This window comes from Scomber japonicus, chromosome 17, assembly GCF_027409825.1.
Source record: "Scomber japonicus isolate fScoJap1 chromosome 17, fScoJap1.pri, whole genome shotgun sequence".
Taxonomy (NCBI): domain Eukaryota; kingdom Metazoa; phylum Chordata; class Actinopteri; order Scombriformes; family Scombridae; genus Scomber; species Scomber japonicus.
Window position 1 is genome coordinate 9,562,698 of NC_070594.1, and position 23,137 is coordinate 9,585,834.

The 23,137-nt window shown below is 40.2% G+C and overlaps 1 protein-coding gene across 4 annotated transcripts in view; it reads right to left on the reverse strand.

Moving 5' to 3' along the window:
* Positions 1-23,137, reverse strand: part of disp1 (dispatched homolog 1 (Drosophila)) — a 93,410-nt gene that overhangs the window by 24,731 nt on the left and 45,542 nt on the right. For 2 of the 4 annotated variants that reach the window (XM_053336842.1, XM_053336843.1), the window contains one exon: positions 1,958-2,693. In XM_053336842.1, the coding sequence (XP_053192817.1) occupies positions 1,958-2,652 (695 nt within the window). In that variant the 5' untranslated portion in view covers positions 2,653-2,693. Of the gene's footprint in view, positions 1-1,957; positions 2,694-10,171; positions 10,275-14,786; positions 14,810-23,137 lie in introns of those variants that run through there. The other 2 variants (XM_053336845.1, XM_053336844.1) reach the window with 2 other exon arrangements.

Here is a 23,137-nt window from a genome sequence, read left to right on the forward strand (position 1 = left end):
GGTCTACCAAACACAAGCCATAAAAAAAATTGTACTGAACACTACAAAAAATAAACAGTGCATAAATAAACGGCTGATATTTCCGTTTGAAGTGACACTTTAACACCAGCATCCTCTGGCCCAGGAAGTCAACTATGGGTCATATCCTGAGCTACTGTATGTTATGGATCTGTTTCAAATCTCCACATACAGCACAAGAGGCTTAGCGTGACATAAAAGATCCATCTAACTTTATTTGAATCGAGTCAAGACCATGAAGGGTTAAGAGGAAAGGATTTGCAAAACCTTCCACTGTAGAGACACCACACATGCTAAAGCGGACTAAAAAATTATTGGGCTTGAGGGGACATTTCAGTCTTTTCAGAAAATGTGGTTTCCAACTGCTAAAAAGGACTGCTCCAACATTGTTTATGGTGTGAATAAAAAAGAAAGTTTAGAGCAGTAGCTTCATTCTTTAGTTGTAAGACTATCAAATGGAGACGATGGTTGCTATAGTAATTTGCTTTCTCGTTTGGGGGCAACGTCTTTTGCTAATAAGCAGTTATCTGTGTGCTCTTCTTGCAACACAGCTGCCAGGAATGACTTGAGTGGTGAAGAGCTGCCAAATGAAGGTCTGGTAGGAAAACATATGGTCTTTAAAGTAGCAGCAGTGGATGTATTATAAGAGCTGGAAGGGCGTCTCTGCTCAGCTTATCAACCGGTTTTTCCCCAGTGGCCACTCGCAGTATCGCAGCAAAGAACATCATTGTAAAAGAGACGTCAGAAAAACTGTTGACAGGACACCGAGGACAGCAGACAAGGTCAACTATGTCTATTATGAATTTGTGATCCATGGAGGTTTTTAGATGTGTACAACCTTCCCCAAGCTGAGAAAAGCCTAGAGTCTAAAGTCTATAGGCTGAGTGGGAGGTTACGGGCAGGGACAGCAGGGGAAACACAACTGTGCATATTCAGTGGGCTGTATAACGCTTAAGTAGACTTGGAAACTAGAAACCTTTTTTTTTTTGGTGCACGTGCCAGCTGTGCAGCTCTTATTGTACGTATGTTTTGGTGCAGTATCCAGCTCTTATAATACATCCACGAGTAGAAGAAACTCAGGCATCATAACAGGATCACTACTGGAAATGTTTATGTTACCTTGCCTATTCAGCCAGTGATCACTATCAAATTCCTCTTTATACTCCAAAACTAACCAAAAAATGGTGTTACTGTAATTTCACAGCATGAAACTCATCCATTCTTTTTTTATTTCACCTAAGTCAAAGTCATGTTACTAGTTTACAGACCCAAACATTAGTGAGTGACTGTCAGCTGCAAACTCTCATTTGTTGTCATACTTCCAACATGCTGGTGTGACCCCTTATGCCCCATTGGTAGTGACATTGTGTGACAAGCCTCTATTTGGGGTAAAAACTGCTGGTAAAATAATCCTCTTGTGCTGCTCTAAAATATTGCCCATGCATCACGGACCCTAACAGCCGTAACCACCTCCTACTGCATTCCAGGCCTAACGTGATCCCTAAACATGGATGTGACATGTTATTAAGCATGGGGGCACAGGGAGGAGGCTTATAGGGGAGGGGACTGGAGAGGACTATGAGAGACCCCTCTGTTGCCTAACCTGAGGATATACTTAGGGTCAATAAATGCACATAAACCAACATACAGACAAGCAACAGATTGGTATGCTTGGTGCATACAAATATAAAACTCAAATACTTTATAATATACTAATGAACCCAAATTGAAACTAATTTCCGTTCTCTGCAAGACACAAAACACACTAATGGTGCCTCAGGTTTTATACTGCCAACTATGACTCAGCAGGGCATTAGTTGAACATTAAAGATCAATAAAATACCAGAACGCTAGGCTAATGCTTTGGCAAACAGTTACTGAGAAATGATTATGAATAAGCTAATCTGATCTATTAAGGAACAATATTAAAATCACATACCTGATGCCAGGTGCATGTGTTTGACTCTGGAGGTGCTCCTGCCAGCGTTGGTGGTGATGATGATGAAGACAGAGAGGGGAGGAAGGGTGAGGAGCATGGGGGTATGGGTTAGAGTATGTGCAGGCAGAGAGGCAGCAAGGGCAGGATGGAGGGGTCCCAGGGTGGGCTACGGAACCGGGCCCGGGCCCTGTGCCTGGATTACGAAAGAGTGGGCACTCCGGCTGTCCACAGGGGCAGCACAGGGTGGAGTGGAAGTGACAGTTTTGGCAGCAGAGGGGCATGGGCTGGAGAGGAGAGGAAGATGGGGACGTGGTAAGGGTGGAGGGAAGGTGGCGTTTGGCCAGCCTTTGGGAGTCTGTGACGGCGGGGGAGGAAGGGGAGGCGACAGAGGCAGAGGACGGGGGAAGGGTCCTCAGGGAGCCGTTCTGTTTGAGCACTCCGCCGTTTTGGCTCGGTTTGTTTGCTCTCTGGACAACATGTGATCTCTGTTGCGCTTTAGACGGCACATCCTTGACTATGACCTCTTCATCTCTGTCCGCTTGGAGGCTGTCACCACTGGAGGCAGCTGTGAGAGGGTCCTGGCCGTTGCTGACCGGTGTACTGGTGTTTGAAGGGGCGTTCCCACTGGCACTGAGAGGATGGTGCCCTCCATTGCTGAGGGCCAGAGGGTCGCCGCTTGCATCGCTCAGGGCCATGGTCCTCTCCCAGTGGGCCTGGCAGGGACACTGTCACTCCTCTGGGAGAGAAGAAGAGAGAAGAGGGAAAGAGGAAGATTGAACTCTCTTTAACTTGTGATAATAACTCATGGAGGGAGGTATGAAGAGCACAAAAAACAGATTAAATGCTTCAAATCTGATGCCTTTCCTTCTTTTTTAAGTTTTTCTAAATGAGGTTCCATCAATAACAGACATTTAACTTGGTACAAATCCATTTTTGAAGTATAAAGAACAAATTATTACAGCTTTTCTGACTTTCACATGAAAGAAGAGTAAAATATTTGAGGGAGTTTGATCAATATCAACTGCTTCATGTCTATTAAACATGAAGCTACAGGCAGGATGCAGTTAGCTTTATCTGTCTTTAAAGACTGCAAACAACTTGCACAATAAAAAAGATAAAGATCCACCAAACAGCACCTCTGAAGCTAACTGATTAACATGTTATATCTTGTTTGTTTAATCAATACCAAAAAAAATAATGTTTTACAGGGTCACGCATAAAAACACCTCCTGTTCTCATCTAATTCTTAAGAAGAAAAAAAACATATTTCCTGTAATGCATTACTGTACTTTTGATAATACATAAGCTATTGTTTCAGTCTTCAGGAATGAAACTGTTGACTGGAAATAAAAAGAGCATTCATTCTGAGGTTTGGACAAAAAAACTCCTCAATCCTGTATACTGACAAAGGACCTTGTGTATCAGAGGATCTTAATGGATGTGCCTTAATGGATGTGCTTGACAACAAAAAGAAAATAATGGTAGGAATGATGCGTGTGTTTCATCTGGTACCTTAGCAAAAATAAACAACGGAGATTCAATCTAATACAAAAAGGGTTCAATCTCTTAGAAACCCAAAACAACTACACTCTTTTAGAAACTGAGCAGAAAGAGCTTTTTTTTCCATTCACAATGAGGGGCGCCGAGCGAGGGGCAACAGAGGATGCAGACTGGCTGAAAACTGTTCCTGTATAACTGTACACTCAGCAAAACTCACTCAGCAAAATGTAGGAAATGCACTAATGACATTACAGATGCAAAAAAAACACTCATATGAAAAAGTAGCCTTCTAAAACTTCTCAAAAGCAGCATTTTCAAATTTGTCAACGCATAAATTTGAATTTAATATTCCACGAGCAGTGTCCAGCTTGGCACTGAACTGACACTTAATGAAAAACCTTCACTCAAGAGCTTTAATGAGGCTGCATCAATGAGGCTGACAGTCTGTGTGGCTAAAAACCCTTTTACACCCCTTTATTTCAACCTTAAACTTGTTATACAGACATTCATTGTACTTTATAAGCTTTAACATAGATAAAAACCAACGCTGACGCCATCAGCAGATAAAAATTGAAAAACAGAAGGATGACTGTTAAATAAAGTCAGATAGGGTCAAGGTTTTATTTGATAATTAACTGAATCACCATGGAAATATTCAGTATACACACCTTTATGTGTTCTCACTGGAATCACTATTCAGTCACATTAAATAGGGGCCCGTTTCAGATCAATACGATTTACAGAGCATGAATAAGACCGGCATGAATTGGCAGCGTCTGAGTGGATTACAAAGCGAGAGACACTCCTACATTCGAAGGCTAAAAGAAATGGTTCCAACAGAGTGAGAAAAAACAGACGGTTCACGTTATGCTACAGTTTCGGACCCCTATGCCTCGGCTTAAATTACAAAATACTCACAGGAGACCGCAATGTGAAAATGTGATTCTGTGGGCTATTTTAGCATAGCATAGCAGGTAGGAAAAAAAAAAAAAAAAGTGTGTCTGTGGGCTTTGTGCCACGATATGCTTGACACACTTCAAAAGGGGGCTGAGTTGTGTTTCACAGGTAATGCAGGGTCGAGGTGGGCCGTGTTGCTGGAACAGATCCCAAACTACAACCCTACGGTGGAAAGAAACCTGACATGAGCCAGAATGAAATAATCATGCTACATGGTGTGTGGGTGTGGGTGTCTGTGTAAAATACTGACATGTGGCTTAAAGAGTAACATGCTTCAAAGTTTCAGGTCAAATAGAGCAGTGAAGCAGCGGGTCTCTGCCTCTAGGAGGAGATGCAGGATTCAGGTGTGAAGCTTTAATCAGACTTGGGTTCATGTTTTCAGACACTAATCATTATTTTAAAAATGATTAATACAGTAACATGTAATACAATGAAAGTATATAACCAAATAAATTAAGTAAGGTGTCATAGCTGTGATGACTGATGGTAAAAAAGGGTTTGGGCTCTCTGACATTCATTACTGATCAAAACAAACACAATATGACAAAAAAAGAGAGAAAACCTCCTTTAAAATAACATTGACAACACAAAAAGATAAGAGACCGGTCAGAAAAGTGTTTTTTTGTAAGATGAGAATAGCTGGTCCATCTTAAACTTTAGGGCTAACCCCCTTCTCTCCGGCTCATGATGGGGTTTTAGCACTTATTCACCACCAAATAACCTTAACTGTATATACACACTTTACTGCTAACTTCATACTCACCATCACACCTACGCTCAACCTGTGCACTGAGCTATCCCTTAAAGAAGCTACGCTAACACATTTCAGTTTAAAAAACATCTTAAAAGTACAATTTTTTCATCTTAGGTCTTGCAATACACTAGCGGAGACCCTGAACTCACCACTAAACAACCAATATTTGGCTTAGTTCTTTGCACATAGTATTCAACCACAGAATTAAGGGGTGGGGGTGGACGGGGGGGGGGGGGGGGCAATATCATATAATTCACAAGTTATATGCACCCCGTTAAGCATGGCAACAACCACCATTGGCTGAAAGTGAAAGTGCTGCTGGCCCCATGGTGGAGTAGTTCAAAAGAAGGGGAGCGACCTCAGTGGTGTGGAAGTGGTTAGTTTAAAAAAGATCAGATGTACAACAAACCACAGTAATATCTAAGAAGTGAAAGACCACTGTAACAACAAAAAGGGGAAATACAATAAACCTATTCCTCTACCTCAAGTGGAATCGTGTGGTTGAGTCTGAGGAGAGCCAAAAATCCTGCAAGGAGTATTCTGTCATATTGTCAAGGCTATCATTATCAATATTATTTAAAGGCCATAGCACCACTCCTACACAAAACCATGAAAAATTAACCCTTTAAAAAACCTCAGTTTGAAAGGATATTAGGAAGTAAAATAAAATTAGGTCAGGATGAATGCATCTAAGAAAGGATTTCCTAAACAGTGTGATGGAGGGATGTCAGATTTCCAGTTAATAAAAATACAAAAGTCGTCTCAAGTCTCTTGGGATCCACACTTTTGGATCCTGTAGAATACTATTTCCTATCATCTCTAAGGTAGTTTTAGTAATATATTTCCAACACTCAGAAGTCACTGGGCATTGCCAGATCAATATGCTAAAGAATTTTTGCATTTGTAATTTTCCTTTTGTGGCATACGGGCGATTAAATTGATGTTAAATATGCACAGCTCGGCAGGTTTGTTTGTGCCAGTCAGCATCATCATATTTAGAAATGTAAAGCTAAGTCTTTCATATTGAGAATACTGTAATACTGCTGATGTACGTAAGGTGCTAAACAACTGATTTGCAAGTACTTAAACCAGGTTGTGTTGAGGCAGGTTGGGTTTTCGAGACAGTTCCCGTAAACTAGACCCTTCTGTGCTTAAGTCTCCAACTATTTTAATGCCGTCATTCACCCAATGTTTGAGTCTGCTGTCTGGTATGAGATTTGGAATATTTGGTTTGTTCCAAAGTGGAGCATTTTTAAAGAATGACCCTGTTAGTGTAGATTCAAGAATAAAATGGGCCTTCCTGGCATGAAATAAAAGTGTTTTGTATTATTGAGTTTTTTGGTAATTGTACTCAGTTTGTTTTTATTACCCAAAAAAGGCAACTACATTAAGTCGGGAGTTGTTTGCAATTCCTGTTTTTCCATTGATATCCATCTGCTTTCATTGTCTTCTGAATGTAACCACGACCATATGGGTCCAAACTGTGATAGGAGATAATGTTTTCGGAAATTGGAGACATTTAAACCTCCTTTTAGACATGTGCTCTGTAGCGTAGCAAGTTTGATTCTTGAGGGTTTTCTTATGTCACGAAAAACGACGTCACTGCCTTGTTTAGGTGTTTAAAAATTTACAGGGACTTTAAAAGGAATGCAGTGGAAAAAAATATATGAATTTAGGTAAGATATGTGTTTATTTTTCTACCTAAGGACACATGTAAGTCCATCTATCTTTTAACGTCAAGACTGGTTTAACCCAATAATTTAAATGTAGTTTTCTGAGCCAGATTCCCAGATATTTAGGTCTACTGGAAGGCCAACAACATTCAAAATACGTAATAAATATGACTGCAATTCTCCAATATGTCTAGTCACATCAGGTTTGGAGTGTCAACAGCTTCCTCCATATGCTCAATGAAGCCGAGACTTGACTATCTGTGACGCCATCAAAAGATAAAGCCTGAGCTGGAGGGTGATGACGTGGGAAACGTTTTAGATGCTTCATACCTTGACTGAAGAAGAAGCTGTAGGCTGAAATTTCTAAGCTACTGACTCGCCTTCAGTTTTACCTCTACCACTTATTTTATATCCTTTCAGGAAACCTACACAAACAGGCCTTCCTTTCACCGACCACATGACCCCTTGAAAAATATTTCCCCCCGCAAAATGAATGTGCTTGCACTCGAGCGCCAAGCGATACATCACGCTTACTCGCCTGCTTTTCCCATCCGGCTAACCTGAGAGCAGAAGACGCGCGGCGTATGTGACCAATGCGCTCTGTGACACCTCAACATGAGTGAGCGGTGAAACATGAGCATGACAGCCCCGTCGGGTCAGGGGTGGTTGAGAGGACGCGGTTGAGAGAGAGAGAGAGAGAAGGGGAGGAGAGGAAGCATAACTCCTGAGCCCCGAAGAGCTCAGAATAGCATGCAGTGCTGAGGGAAACCCAGATTAAGTCATTAGTCTGGCTCCCACAGCTGTCAAGAGCCTGTATGGACTCAAAAACGGTTGGATGGGAACGGGAAATGTTGAGATTAAATAAGATAAACAAAATTATGAGTATATAGAAAACATACTTTGGTGCTTACAGCGGAAAGATGCAACCAAGTGAGTTTGCTGCTGTTTGGGACTGAAGGAATTTATCCTCAGCTCTTTATATGTGTGTGTGTGTGTGTGTGTGTGTGTGTGTGTACCAGTGCAGAGCGTTGACAGGCAGGTGAGACATCTAGGGTTGTCTGTGCGGACACAAGCAGGGTCTTGTGTCTCTCTTCTAAATAAAAGCTGACAGCTGGACTAAACTGCGCCACGAACAACTGGAACTAAAGCCCCAAAAAAACGCTTCCGCCGCTCCATCCGTTTTTTAACAAAAGGAAACCGAAGCCGAGATGGTGTTTCTTGATCAAGGAGGCGCCAGAATATCTTAAAATAAATTAGCATTGTAGTATCAAATGTAGCCTAGTAGTAATTAGCTGTAAGAGAAAGTAGTGGATTTAGTCATTTCTTTATCTCATCCTCTGTTTTGGCTGAAGTGTTTTACATTGGTTGCTGTGCTTTAATCAGGCATAAGTTAACCTTCATTAAGTCTGAAAAACTTTTAGAAAGAGTGGAAGGGGGAAAAAAGTCAGGTTTAAAAGTTTTAAACCTGACTTTTTTCCCCCTTCCACTCTTTCTAAAAGTTTTTCAGACTTAATGAAGGTTAAACTCAACCTGACATTTGTAACGGGTAAAAACTCTGAATCTTCATTTAACTAACAGTACTGTTGAATTTTTAAAAGAAAAATAAGTGAAGTGACCTTAAATCCTAAAAACAGGTTAAACTCTGTCTAGACTTCCAAATGTATGAAGTGTAATTTCCACTAATTTCATGTATAAACTCTACAGTGTTAAAGGCTTATATGTGCCAGTAGTGATGAGGCTACAGTCACTCCTCCCAAAAAAACCACACAAGCCCTTGGTTAGAAAAATTGGTTAGAGCATTCAACCTTTGAATAACCAAGAAAGTCGACCAAAAAAACCAATAATGACTCCCAGGGCGAGCAATTAGGGATAAAGCAGGTGATGACGAAGCGCTTCTTCTGTCGTCTTTCATGTGAAGTTTATGATTATGGGGTGTGAGAGAGATAGAGAGACCTTGGGCGACAGGCAGCTACGCAAAACAAGGCAAAGCCTCCTGCATCCCTTTAATTAAAGCTAATAGGTAGTAATTACCAGGAATCAGTCATGAGATGGTTAATAGCCACATTGCTTCTAATAATAATAATAACAATATCAACAACACCACCAGGCAGGGGGTGAGTGGGTTGTCCCCCGGTTGGGTACACACATGCTCGACGTGGCTTCTCAACACACACACACACACACACACACACTCTCTTTTGACATGTTTCTGGTTGTCAGGAGAGATTTTAGACATATTTGACCCCCTCAGGGCTGCTTTTTAACACAGCTGGATTGTTTAACAGACCAATTTGGCAGTGCTGGCTCAAGGCTATACAGCGCAGAGTCTCAAGGTAAATTAGGTGAACGACCTGCCGCTTGTGTCATTCCTTCAACCCAAACGGTCGACACAATCATTAGGATGACGTTTAAATCTTGGAAAAAAGGTGGTTAACAAATGTCTTCTTCTTTCACCCTACACTTGTCTTAAAAACATATGAGACTGATTCACTACTTAAAAAGCAGCTTACATGTCTACTCAGTATATGTAGAAACATATCCAAGCAAAAGTCAAATCTTTCCTCGCTCAATATTTATATATCTGTGTCCAAATTAAGACAACAGATGAGGAATTTATGCTTTAATCAGATTCAGAAGATGCAGCTTTGAGGATGGAAAGATCACTTAAATTTAGCTTGACTGCCTCTTTTTAAAGTGCTGACATAAATCTAGATGATAGTATTATGTGCATCATAGTAACTGTCAAAGCTATATTAGGACTGGGTTATTGTAGAGGACATGGATGACAGGCTGATAGGCTGATAGTTAAATTAACAGGCTCATCTTTACTGAAGAGTCAGCAGGTTCAATGACTGCATTGGAGCCACAATAGTCTATATTTATATCGTTGTATAGCCTGATCTACTAGTTAACAATTATAAATCTGCTTAGTTTCAGTGTAAGAACATGAGAAAGTGGTGATGGGGTGGTGGGGGGTGGGGGGAGAAAAAAAAAGAGCCTGGAAGTAATTTTGACATCCGTCTGTTTCTGTTTCCAGCAAACTCACTGAAGCTCAGCAACACAGAGAGAGAGAGAGAGAGAGAGAGAGAGAGAGACGCATGGACCCAAAAAACAGCGCACAACTCCACCACCACCACCACCACCACCACCAAATCTTGATTTTTCTCAAGTACTTCTGAGCACATTAACGCAAACATACAAAGACTCTAAATTACCGACTTCCTCGTTTTTTTCAGCTCACGGAGAAGTTGCACAAAAACGACAAACATAAGAGTATTAGTAGGAGTAGTAGTAGTAGTAGTAAGTCAGTGTTGATGGTATCCAACCTACCGTGTTTTACGCGTTATCGCCGGTGAGGATCTGCAAACACGCGGCGCTTCGTGTAACCACCGAGCAACAACAAAAAGAAACTCCTCGGGGTTTTTTTTTTGTTAAAGAAAATATCCGCAAGCCTCCCTTTTTTTTTTTTTTTTTTTTTACGGTAAAACAAACAATACACTCCGGAAAAAAAGGGCAGCAACAAGTCGTAAAGAGAGCGCGCTGTTTCTCATGGGAGTGTGTCCTGCCAGAATGACAAACAGCCACACATATACATATACACACTCTCTCTCTCACACACACACACTCTCTCACACACATATACAAGCCCCAGCTCTCTTTCTCTCTCAGCTCTCTGTGTGTGTATGGAGGCAGGAGGCTGGAGGCTGGAAGCAGGAGGCAAGAGGGAGGTGGGCTGGGACTCCACCACAGAGCACTGATAGGACGGTCACACTGTCTGCTTTAACCCGCTCACTGCCACCAAGGTATCAGCGCAGAGTTAGCACAAAAGATGCCCAAAGATAAGCTAGCTAGAAACCAAAGTGTTAGATAGTCTATTAAGTCGGAATTAATAAATCACATCACATATTTAATATATGCAACAACAACAAAAAACCCAAACATAAAACTTCGTATAAAAGGAGGAACAAGTAAGGTTAATTAAAAGTCAAAGTTTCTGCTAAAAAGACATCCACCCTTCAATCAATCTTCAACTTTTAGCAGCACAAACCTGCTACACTGTCTGCTTTAACCCACTCACTGCCACCTAGCTAGCTATCAGCACAGAGTTACACAAAGATGCCCAAAGATAGCTATCTACCAGAGTGTTAAGCTTATTTAGTCTAATTAAAGTTAAAATTAAATTTGACTGGTAAATCACATCACACAATAATATATGCAAAAAAAGAGTCAAGGTTTCTGCTAAAAAGACATCCACCCTTCAATCAAGCTTCAACTTCTAGCAGCACAAACATTCACATCATATTCCTGCTAACTTTATGTCTCCACCTTTCTTTCTTTTTATTAAATTACTGAACAATAGCCAAGTATTTAGCCATTCAGATATTAGCCTATTACAGATATATCGGTATCGTGTTTTGTCCAGTATGTGCCTAGGCCGCACCTTTTTCCTTTCAGTGAAGTCATTTTATAAAAATTAAGTTTATTCTTAAACTAGTATCACAGCCGCAGTTACTTTTTCACAAGTGTTTGGTAACAACATTAGAAAGGGGTATAGGGGTGATATATAAGATATAAGGTGACATATCGACATATCCATTTTCGGTCAGGCCCTACAGGGTACAACATTTACATTAGGTCCCACCTGTCTATCATGTTTCACTTGAAAATATGCCATGACGCTTAAGTTTGATACTTTTGAAATCCGACTTTAACGCATGTTGACTAACATGAGCAAATTTACAAGTAGGGACACAAAAAATATACATTTTCTTTATACATTTTTCACTGGAAGTTCATTTTATAGGCTATATTTCACCTGCTAACATGTTAACAGGCTGTAGCCTACTACTAGCCTATGGGAGTAAATAGGGGTCATTATAACTGAGCAAAATCTACCAAGCATCAAACAAAACAAAATAAATAAATTGAAAGTGATATGATCCTTAAAGCTTAGTGTTTGCCATTTATGGTTACTCCTGGGTTTTTAACCTGGTCACTAGCCAATTCATTTTGGAGGGACGGGTCAATGGTAAATGGTACCACTTGTTGCACTTCCAGACGACTGAAACATTAATCAGCAGAACAGCAGTAAAAAAATTGACCAAAATCAGAGAAATCCATATCAGTGAAAGAAAAATGGGATTATATTGTTATCAAATGTTTCATTCTTGTACAGTTCTATTGTAAGTTTTGCATTTGAGATCACTAAAGCCTCACTTACATTAAAAAGTTGAAACGTAAGTTATAAATTAAGGTTAATACAACAAGTTTACCTGTATAATTTAGGGGTTTTAACCAAAACCTGTTTGCTCTTTACAAACTCCAATGAGTGATAATCTGAGTTATCTCATAATAGTTATGAGACAGTTACCTGGAAACTACAGTAGGAATGTTAAACAATAATAGACTTTAACTACGATTACACGGTGGTAAGTATTATAAAAGAATAACCAAAGGAGGCTTTAAACAACCCTTCATGCAGAGACAGTGAACAGCCTTTAATTATCTGAAATCTGACCACATAATTCCTTGATAGGGCCCCGCTCCGTTCTCAACACATCAGTTTTACTTAAATTATAGATTACTGTTCAAATGTGTTGGCTGCTCTTCTGGGTTTAGTTTTAATAACTACTTTAAAATAAAAAAAAAGTCTTTCTTCTGTACCTCCCCGCCCAAGGCCAACAAAAGCCCTGGGTTACTGTGGTTTCATTCAAACCTCAGTAGGGGAGGAGGAGGGGGGGGGGGGGGGGGTTGTCCGAGTCAATACACCCTCATGTTAATATTCTCATTTTAGATTAAACAGCTGCTTCCGTTGTCCCGACTCTACACAGGAAGATGGAACAAAACTGTGATGCCGTTTTAATAACACAGATAACATATAACACAAGATAAGGACTAAGGAATAAAATCATGTTAACCTATTTTTCTGTTCTCTAATGTAAAGTATTTGAAGAGCAAAGCCAATATTTGACATTTTAACCCACCACACAGGGTCATGTGATGTAATAAATGTGGTCAAAAAAAAAGTGTGGTATTCATTTTATGTCCTATTTCCATTCATATCTTCAGATGTGCAGATTACATGGAAAAAAATACTGCTTTTTTTTCATTTCATAAAACAATTATGGCATTGTGTATAGGCAGGGGGGAAAAACAACCACACACAATGCCGGCATTTATTCAGGACGAGCAGAATCACATTAAAATTAATCAGTGTATGACATCTCGCTCTCTTTCATTTTCATCAGCGGTGCCTTGATTCGCTGAAAGAAATACCTCATCTTCCTGGACTGGAGACGACTATTTTCTTCTAGAAAATCAGTTTTTTTTCCCTCCCTTTGCAAAAACAACTGATTCTTCTCAACGGGGGAGGAGAGGTTTATCGCTGGGAATGCTGGGAAGGCAGAAGGGCTCGTACCTGGCTTTAATTTCAGCTGTCCACCCAGATTAGGACATAGTTCATATAGCAAAGCTGTAATCATCTGCAGTAGGGAGGCAGCTCGTTCAACAGCAGGCCCCGAGGCCGGTAGAAGCCTAAGCCATTTAGTGCTTTGTAGTTGTCTCTAATAATAATAACCTGGTACTAATAAGTTGTGTACAGTGTTGTTGTAGTAGTGCCCGAACAAAAAGTAAAGGTTTAAGCTCTCATTTTGACTGTGATTTGGGTTATAAAAAAAAACCCAACACAATCCAGCACACCACAGGCTTTAACAAACAACTTTTTTACTGTTGTTTTCAGGTCCCAAACACGCTCCATAACATGTTCTCTGTGGGTTCAGCAGGAGCAGTGAGGTTTTTTACGCAGTCCATCGGCATCCTACAGCCGGTCAATTCAGGACAATGACGTCATGGCTCGTTTTAAAAAACACACCGCTGTACTTGCTTCTTATCTCCACCAGGATCAACATTGAAGTTAATAGGTAGTGTTAAAAATGCAAGCAGAGGAACCGGGTTCGGGTTCAGCCATCCAGGGTCTGACGTCTTGCCTGCATGCATGGAGCTAAAGAAGCAACCACATCAAAGACCGCTTCACTGTACCAGGAAGGACAGAGGCCCTGGTGAAAGCCTAACGGCCCCTGGGATGATTGCACACAACTCATCAAAGTGACAGGTTTAGCGGACAACAAAAACGGGAAAGGGAGGGGAGAGAGGTGGGGTGGGGTGGGTGGTTAAAGAAGGTAGAAGATGAGCATAGAAGATGAGAAGACATTTCTAAGCTTAAATAACGTCAAAAATAATGTTTAACTGGCATTTGAATCATTTTTCCGAAGCTAATTCCAAATTCTTTGGGGTTAGAATAACTATCATTCCCCCTTTCATTGTGGATTTGTTGTAAAGTGGAGCAAATGTGGAGCAGACAAGCAAAACCAAAAACAGCAAATTGTTGTTTTCTTTCTATGCTCGACATAGAGAGAACGGCATAAAACCTCAAACAGCTGCATTTTAAAGAAAATAAGAGGAAAAAAAGAAGAAGAAAACAGTGATGGGGAGAAAAAAAAAACCTCTCTCAATACAAACGGCTTTTGAATTGAAATTGATTTTAACTCGTAGTGTGTGAATGTGAATCGAAAGCACGTTAACAGTGATCTAATAGCTGGATCGTAACATGCTGGGATGTATATATACGCAGGAAGGCAGCAGGTAACCCTAGAAGCCCTCGGAGCATTGCAGCTACCCCTCTACATGCGATACGCATGCACGAGACGGGGGGGGGGGTTTAAAAAAAGGGGGGAGATGATGAGAGAAAGTGACAATGAGAGCACATGATAAACGGTGGAATCCAGGCTGTGTAGGTAGATAAATGAATAGATAAAGAGACAAATAAAAATGTGACTTTAAGTGATCCACAGAATTAGAGAGAGAGATGGGATTGAGATTGAGGAGACAGACCCCCCCCCCCCCAAAAAAAAAAACATACAGGCGCTCCCAAGGCAGCATTGCTCACATTGCTCTCTGGCTTCTGTAGGTCTGAGATTCGGAAACCAAAGGAAACTCTATCCCTTCGACACCTCCGCAGTGAGAACGGACATCTCCCACCCGATTAGCAGCCCCCTTCCCTGACGTCTGCTGAGGAGGACCCCAAGGGTGCTGCTGAGGAAAAGCTGAAATGCGTAACCCAAATTTAGCAAGACTTAAAAAAATGATTTGATTCACTTTTCGTCCTCTCTTCTGTTCAACCCTTCAAAATCTAAACAACCGAATCTCCAGCAAACGCTTAAGGAATGTTTTGATGTAGCACCCAAGAGATAGTCTACGTCTCGCACATGTGCACTTGCTTGTTTTAAGGAGATAGCGATTGACTATTCTTTGTGAAACTACTGTACATTCCCTTTGAAACGCTTCCAAGTAAAGCAGCTACTCTGAGCCTATCTCTAGGTTTAGTACATACACTGTACTGTACTGTATAAAGTCTGGTACTCCAGATAAAGATGTTGGCTTTTACTGGTTTAGCAGCCTGTTGTTATAACATCTTGTCAAATTTCAAGCGTTCCTATATTGATTTATTACCTTACACATGTGTGTGGGGGGTAAATGCTATATTTCCCTTAAAAAAAAAAGGGACACTCCACCAATTTTACACATGAACGTAACTTTGCTTGTCGTAGTTGGTTTTACTCAGCCTGTAAAAATATTTGTATAATATTTTTTTTTGGGCTCTGGAGGAACTTTATGAGAGAAGTACCATGATGATGTCATTGGGGTTCGGTCGGGTTGGGCTTGAGTCTATGTTACGAATGGAGGACAGAGAGTTCAACAGGAAGGGAAGTTCTCATGAACAATTGTACTGGTTGCAACTGTATCTCTTGCAAATCCCTCTAAATTGCCCGAAGCACCCCTTTAAAAATCAGCATTTAATAACAATGAAAACTTTGAGTCGAAGTCAATTCAGGAAACTAGTAAGAGTTCACAGAGTTTGCTTTTTATATTCACTCTATTAATAATTGTGCAATATACTGAGCAGAGCATGTTTATTCACTGTTTTTGGACTATTTCTCGCAAGTCCCCAAACTTTATGAAGGTGCAGAACTAAATAGTTTGAAGTACCTCTTTAAAATCAGCATTAGCATCAGTAACAATGGAAACTTTGAGTCAAAGTCAATTCAGGAGTCTGTAAGAAAACACTGTGCTCATGTTATAAAAGATTTTCTCTTTTATTTTGAAGCATATATTTGAAGTTTGGTATGTCATGTATTCATTTTGCAGAGTTTGGTTTTTAAATTCTATCTATTAGTATTCTACTGTGCATTTTACATGTTTTATGCACTATATTGGACTATTAGTGTTAAGTGTTGTAAGCATTACTATGTATGTTCCCACTTTAACATGTCAGCTGTTTGTATTTGTGTGTTTTTGTGAATCCAAGAGCTAAAAAAAAAAAAAAAAATCAGCCAACTTGCATTTTGATTTCCGACCTTCTCTGTTCCCTCTGAGGAAAGGAATGTTAAGTCAGTTTGAAATTGCTCAACAGCTCTAATTTTGCTTGTTTAAGCCCACGAAAACATCCACTGATTGCTGCAATTTTATTTGGAGGGAAAGAAGAAAAAAAAAAAAATCTGAAATAGCGATTGGCTTTACAATACAGCTGTGATCACAGTAATCGGCTGTGATGAAACAAGCACAAGAGTTTCATATCATTGAAGTGACATATAACGATGTTGTTTGTGGGTTGACATTAGACAACAACAAGCAAAGACCATATGCACTGAATTATGTCTCATATTATCCTCTCTGCAGTTTTTGTGGTGCAGGTGCGGACCAGCCACGTTTGTTGTTGTGGTTTGTGCGCTGACATGCTGTATCCAGATGACCTGTCAATCTGTTTCTTATCATTTTCTTTTCATACACAACACACAGATAAAAAGAAAACGACAGACACAAGAGTGAGAAAGAAGAAGAAGAAGAAAAAAAAAAAGTTAAAGCGGTTGGCTCGAACTTTAAGCGATTGGCAGAGAGGTTTAGCTGCACTTCTGGTCAACATTCTTCTCCGAGGTGTTGACTGGCAGCTCAAAGATGTGAATGACCTCACATGCACATGTTCACTCATATTGGCTGGCAGGTGCAAAAGCCAAAAGGCAGGGGATACTGGGGTGATTTGCAAAAAAATGATGAAATTCAATTTAATGTGCTATGATTTCATTCATTTCTTTGTTACAGCGAAATAACCGACACCAATGCCAAAAGCCGTCACTCAGCGTTGACCCCCGACAAATCTGCTCAGCTAAAGAGCGTTGAACCACAAAAAAAAAAAAGTGTAGCTAACCAAGCTGATAAAAGAGGAAAGAAAAGAAGAAAGCTATCCAATAACCTGAGATTGAACTCCTTCGTTTCCACCAGTAAAACCACAAACATCTTATTGTGACCGCAGCTAACTTAAAAGAATAACTGTTGTGTAAGTAATTAGCTTCCACATTTTTTTGCTAAGAGAGCACCGAGAGTGTATCCAGCAGTAACATACAAAGGACTGCACAATTAATTGAAGACATGCACAGATGTGGTTTATGTTTCCAACAGTAAATAATTAGTGTAACTCAGTACTCAAGTGTTTTTATTTTCAATTACCCTACAGGAGAAGGTCCCGGTAAGGAGGTCAGAACCTGATCTCTGAGGGGTCAGGAGAAGAAAGCAGGATGAGGATGAGTGCTCCACTTCACTGCTGCTGTTTTAGTTTCCACTTTTTGTCTGACTTTTGCGAATTTCTGACAAACTTTATCTTTTCAAGCTTCTAAAAATGACTCCAATAAATCCAATCTGGGAAGAAATTGTTCCTTATTGGTGATGATGGATCTTAAATAGACATACAGCCGGTTTGTTTTAAGGCATCGCAAGCCAAAAAAGAAACATATGCCATTTCCTGCACATAAACTGGTATTTATTATAACAGAATGTAAAATTAGAATGATTGATTACATTTCAGAGCATTGACTGTCGACAGCGGTTTACAGATCAATGTGTTAAATTAATGATATGAAGGCTATAAAGAGTTGCATGGCAGAGCTGTTTGGGTGCTGATGGAGAACCTCGCTAGTGCAACACAATATGTGAAACTGCACGTCTATCTATCTATCTCTCTTTTCTTTGTTTCATTGACACATGTACAGACTGGTGGAGCAGATTGCGTGTTGATATCAAAACAGCTGGCTATGGGTGGGTTCTCATTCATTAATGGATAATTACGGGAGTGGGAATGAGGCTCGTGCACGTGTACCCAGTTTCTCAATAACTGGGATTCATACATCTGATGAAAAGAATGTGCATGTATGTTTGAATGAAACTACACAGAAACTACACAGAGTCTCTGGTGTTATACATGCTGCATATTTTTAAAAAAGAGCATTTTACACAGACTGTGGCTGAGGAGGAAAAGTCACGGAAAGTGGATCACCACCTCTCACAGAGTAGTACTTGAGTTTTAAGAATAGATGAGAGCAGATTCTGTGTTAAATTGGCCTTTTAGATCAATGCAAGATTATCTGCCATGATCATTAAACTAAAACCAAGAGATTTCTCTTATGACTCATGGCATTAAAGTAGGTGAGAAAGTTACAGACCTCTCTCTCATTAACCAAACTAAAAGAGTACTATCAAGTTTTTGATTTGCAAGAATCTATACTGGCCAGCTGCTCTTATCTGGCGGAGGAACAAGACAATGTTTTTTATAAATTAGAAACAGAGGTATGTTTCATCACTGGTGCTTAAACACGTTAAAATATGCACACTTTTGGCTCAGCCGTCCAATTGAGGCTGATTTTCCTGAGGATTTCACATCGTGTGGTGTTAGTAGGCCTGCTCTGAAGACCCTAATTCTTTGTCGTTCCCTCAACACACATCACCCCTTTCTTTCTTCCCACTCATCCCTTTTTTCCCCCCCAAGTGCCCGAGCAACTTCCTAGTCTGGGAAAAGACACAGTTGAATCAAAACTACTCTTTCTGTTGTCTTTCAGGAGGGAGGGTAGTGGGGAGGGGAGGAGTACTGGGCCAAGAGAGAGGACAAAATAAAGAGAGGAGAGTGGTGGCATGGAAAAAGCAAGGTCCTTATCAAGTAGAAAGGGATGAAGCAGCAGCAGCAGAAGAAGAAAGCAGAATGTGGGGGGGAAAGATGTTGGAGGAGGACAAGAGATTTAAATTTGTTTGAACAGACTCTTGGTTTGATCTTTGCTTTGACACAAACAGGGCGACGGGGGAAGTTTAGCAGAAAGCAGAAGAGAGGGATAAAGCAAGAAGAAGAAGGAGAAAGAAGGTTGACGGGCAGATGGACAGACATGATACAGAGAAGAGAGAGACAGTTCACACAAAAGGGCTGTTTAGGAGGAATTTGGTGGACAGATGTTTGTGTGTGTGAATTAATGGAAAAGAGTTTCTTCTTTGAGGGGGACCAAAGTTAGCGTTTGCTCATCAGGAGGAGAACAGCCTTTGAGGAACTGCCCAAACACTAAGCAACCCCCATCCACTGTCCCCACTCGTCAAACAGTGTGTGTGTGTGTGTGTGTGGGAGGGAGTGTGTGTGTGTGTTTAGACCTACATATGTGTATTTCCTACATGAAAAATCATTTATTTTTGCAGCAAGATGTACACTTTTCACTTCTACAGTTTTACAGTTGAAGTCTAAGTGATTTCCAAACATTTCTTGAGCTTTCTGAACAGTATTGTGTGATTTGGTACTTTTTTTTACCCTAATTTTTGCCTGTCAGGCCATATTAGGGCTGTCCTAACCATCACATTGCTGAGCTCATTGCAACCATGCAGGAAGCTCTGAAAACTCCCTAAAAACGGCCTTTTGTTAGTCTAAAGTGTCTATTAATGAAAGTTTAGCACAGAAATGTATCCAGCATTTCTATCTTTTTTTCTTAAACTTATTAATAGCTCAATGATCAGTGCCATTATATTTAAGGCTGCAACTCATAATTATTCTATTAACTGTTAAAACATGATATTTGGACTTAATAAAATCAATCTTCTAGTCTATAAAACATCACAAAATACTCCAAATACCTGTCACAGTTTACCAGACCCCTATGTAAACTCTTCAAAATGCTTGTTTTATGGGACCACTGGTCTACAACCCAAAGATATTTCATTTCAAATCACACATCAAAGTATAAAGCGGTACATTTTTAAGAGCTGGAACCTGAGACTTGCCGGCTTTTTTGTTTGACTCTAACAATTAAATCAACTGTCGAAATGTTTTCCAATGGATTTTCTGTCCATCCACATAACAAATGAATTAACCATAAATATCAGCTGTATATATAATGTGTTATTTGGTAAGTGAATATAAATGCATAGAATGTAAATAATTTTGATTTTTTTTTCTGGTTTCTTTCCCCCTTTTATGAGCGCACCCTTGCCAGGATGAACGCACTATTAAGCCCAGGACAGAGGAGGAAAACATATTAAAATATTAATAAGGATTTGAATCGTAATAACACTTCAAGAATTTTAAGGCAACAGCAACAACTGTCTGAATACCTGAGCACATAATAATGCCAGACAGTGAGAATCTAACAGAGATATGGGCCTGACATTTCTCTGGAAAAAGAAAAACTGTGATAAAACTTGAAAGATCGCATCCGTGTGTCAAATTTCTCCGGGGGCCTCTGCAGGCCTCTGAGGGTGGGGAGGACAAGATGGCCTCGGGGAGGAAAAAAATCATGACATTTTTTTGTGTGGTTGAAAACGTTGGAGGAGGTGTGAGATCACATCCTGCTGTCAGAAAACTTTTGGCAGTCAGAAACATTGAGATAGAGCTGGAGATGTGAGAGGGAGGAAATAAAGGGAACAAGCTGTGAGAAAGAAGGATGGAAAGGGCGTTAGGGTGAGAGGGAGGGAGTGGTGGAGAGGACTTTAGGGTGAGAGGGAGGGAGCGGTGGTAGAGGAGACAGGAGAACAGGGGAGAAGAAAGAAAAAAAAACAACACTCTCCTCCCTTGTCCTCCTGTTAATATAATCTCCAGACATACTTGAAATACTGAGGCTAAAGTGTCGCTGAAGTGTCACCACAGTCAGCAGCTGGAATGCAGACGAAAGCCGGTCTAGAAAACTTCTCCTTGACTTCCGAGCCACTTCAAAAAGGACTTTCCCTCCATCTCAGTCATCATCTGCTCTCCGAGGATCTCCGCATCGACCGACCTTATCGCGGACAGAGGAGCTTAATGTACAGGGAGGGATTGGAGGGGGGAGGGTGTTCGACTTGACTTCACAGGATGTTCATCACATGCTTGTTTCCCCATGTTTTGTGTGGGACTGTTTTCCATCAAGCGTCCAGATCTTATCCAATGCTTTTGTGTTGGTTTATTTTTTTCGAACAATACATTGTGTTACCAAGCGTCTGACCGCAGGAATATCCACACAGGGTCCGCCACAAAAACACCATTTCTACAGCTGACTCTCTGTTTTTGTTGCTATTGGTTTCTTATTCACCCCAGATGCAACCACAACAAATGGGACACGGTTCAGAGTTATTATTACCCTTCCTAGAAGTGTCAATGCAGGAGCCCATTCTGTTGTTACACAAGTCTGTCTCAAAAGTTCAATTTCAAACTTTTTTTTTTTTTTACTTCTTCAGTGCTGAATGTAGCAAAACACTTTCTCTAACAATGTCAAGACCACAGTTTCCAGTAAATGAGGCCTACTAGTATTAAAGCAGATGTTAGAAAATGGGCAATATGCAGTATTTGTTGCATGTTGGCATTACTTAACAAGATCTCATAGACTATCTATATTGGTTGGGGTCCAATAACCTTTAACTCAATCTGAATACAGCGGGGCACCTGTTAGCATCCCCTTTTTCACGCTAACTCAATAAATATCAGTAATCTATAACCTCTGTTAAGTCTCTTCTTAAAGCATACTTTTATCTGAGAGCCTCTCCTGATTTTATTTGAGTTTGATTGATCCTTGAGTTGCTTTCATCTCCTTTAAATGTGGTTCGTCTATTCTTGCATTTCTCCTACACTGAAATGGTTTTCACCCATCATATTGTTTTAATTTAATTTTAATTTCTTCATTTTATTTAAAACTTAATTATTGTAATGATTTGTGTATTTTCCTGCCTTGTGAAGCACTTGGATTTTGAATAGTGCTCTATAAATAAAGTTTATTGTTATTAAATATGTGTCTTTGCTGTGTGATGTAGCAACACCGCCAGTTTTCCCTGAAGCTAAATTAGTTTAATAATATAGGCTATTTCACAAAATGACAGAGTCTATGCTAGCAGCTGTTTAATTGTAAGCAGTTACCATGATGTTTAGAGCTAAATGCTAACATGTTGATGCACTTCATGTTTACCATGTTTACATGTTAGTTTAGAGGATTAGCATGCTAGCATATGCTAATTAGCACTTAATACAAATACAGCTAAGGCATATGGTAATGTCATTAGTTTTGCTGGTCATAAAAATGACAGACAAATTCAGGTTTAGACCAAATGATGGCCCGAGATACAATGTTAAGACATATCCCTGGTGATTACAATTCATACCATGGGGAATGGTGATCCGTCCATTGTACATTGTAGATGTTGAGATATAGCACAGGATATGTGGAGGGGGGGGGGGGGGGGTGCAGAACTGCCGGTGGTGCTAGGGAAAAGATTACAGGATCACCAAAAGTAATCTTAAGCCACTCTGTATATCATCCATTGGTTCACCCAATAGTTGTTGAGACCTTTCACAAAAAACCCAAATGTGAACTTTATGGTGGAGTGACAGAAAAGGTAAGGAGATAATCAATGTCATTAAAATCTATTCTCAGAGCTCGATGAATGGGTGTACAAAATGTAATGACCATCCATCTGATATTTGTTGAGATATTTCAAAGTGGTGGACCCACCAACAGAACCATACTGCCATCACTAGAGGCATGCCACTAACTTCTCCACAAAAAAACCCCCCTGATATATAAGACCCATTTTTTTAACCCTAAATACATATTCATATTTGTCTTTTATCTAAATATCTACCTGGGAGTTGTGCACAAGAAGATAAAAAGAAGAAACAATGAATGATTTCATTAAAAGCGTGTTAAGAGTTTCACGAAGCCTGAGATTTTACCAACGCAGCATGGAACTGGATCCAAAAACTGGAACTAGCCATCAGATCTAAACCTTTTAAAAAGCACCACAATCAAATACTGGAAGATTTAAATCATTTCAGGTAAACAGCCATCAACTGCAAGTCATATCTTACCTGTTCAGTATAGCTGCCTAGTAAAATAGCACTATAGTTTAACTGTGCATTGCACCGGGCCCCTGGGAATGACAGACAAAAAGAAAAAAGTAAAGAAAGCTTCCTGCCCGGCT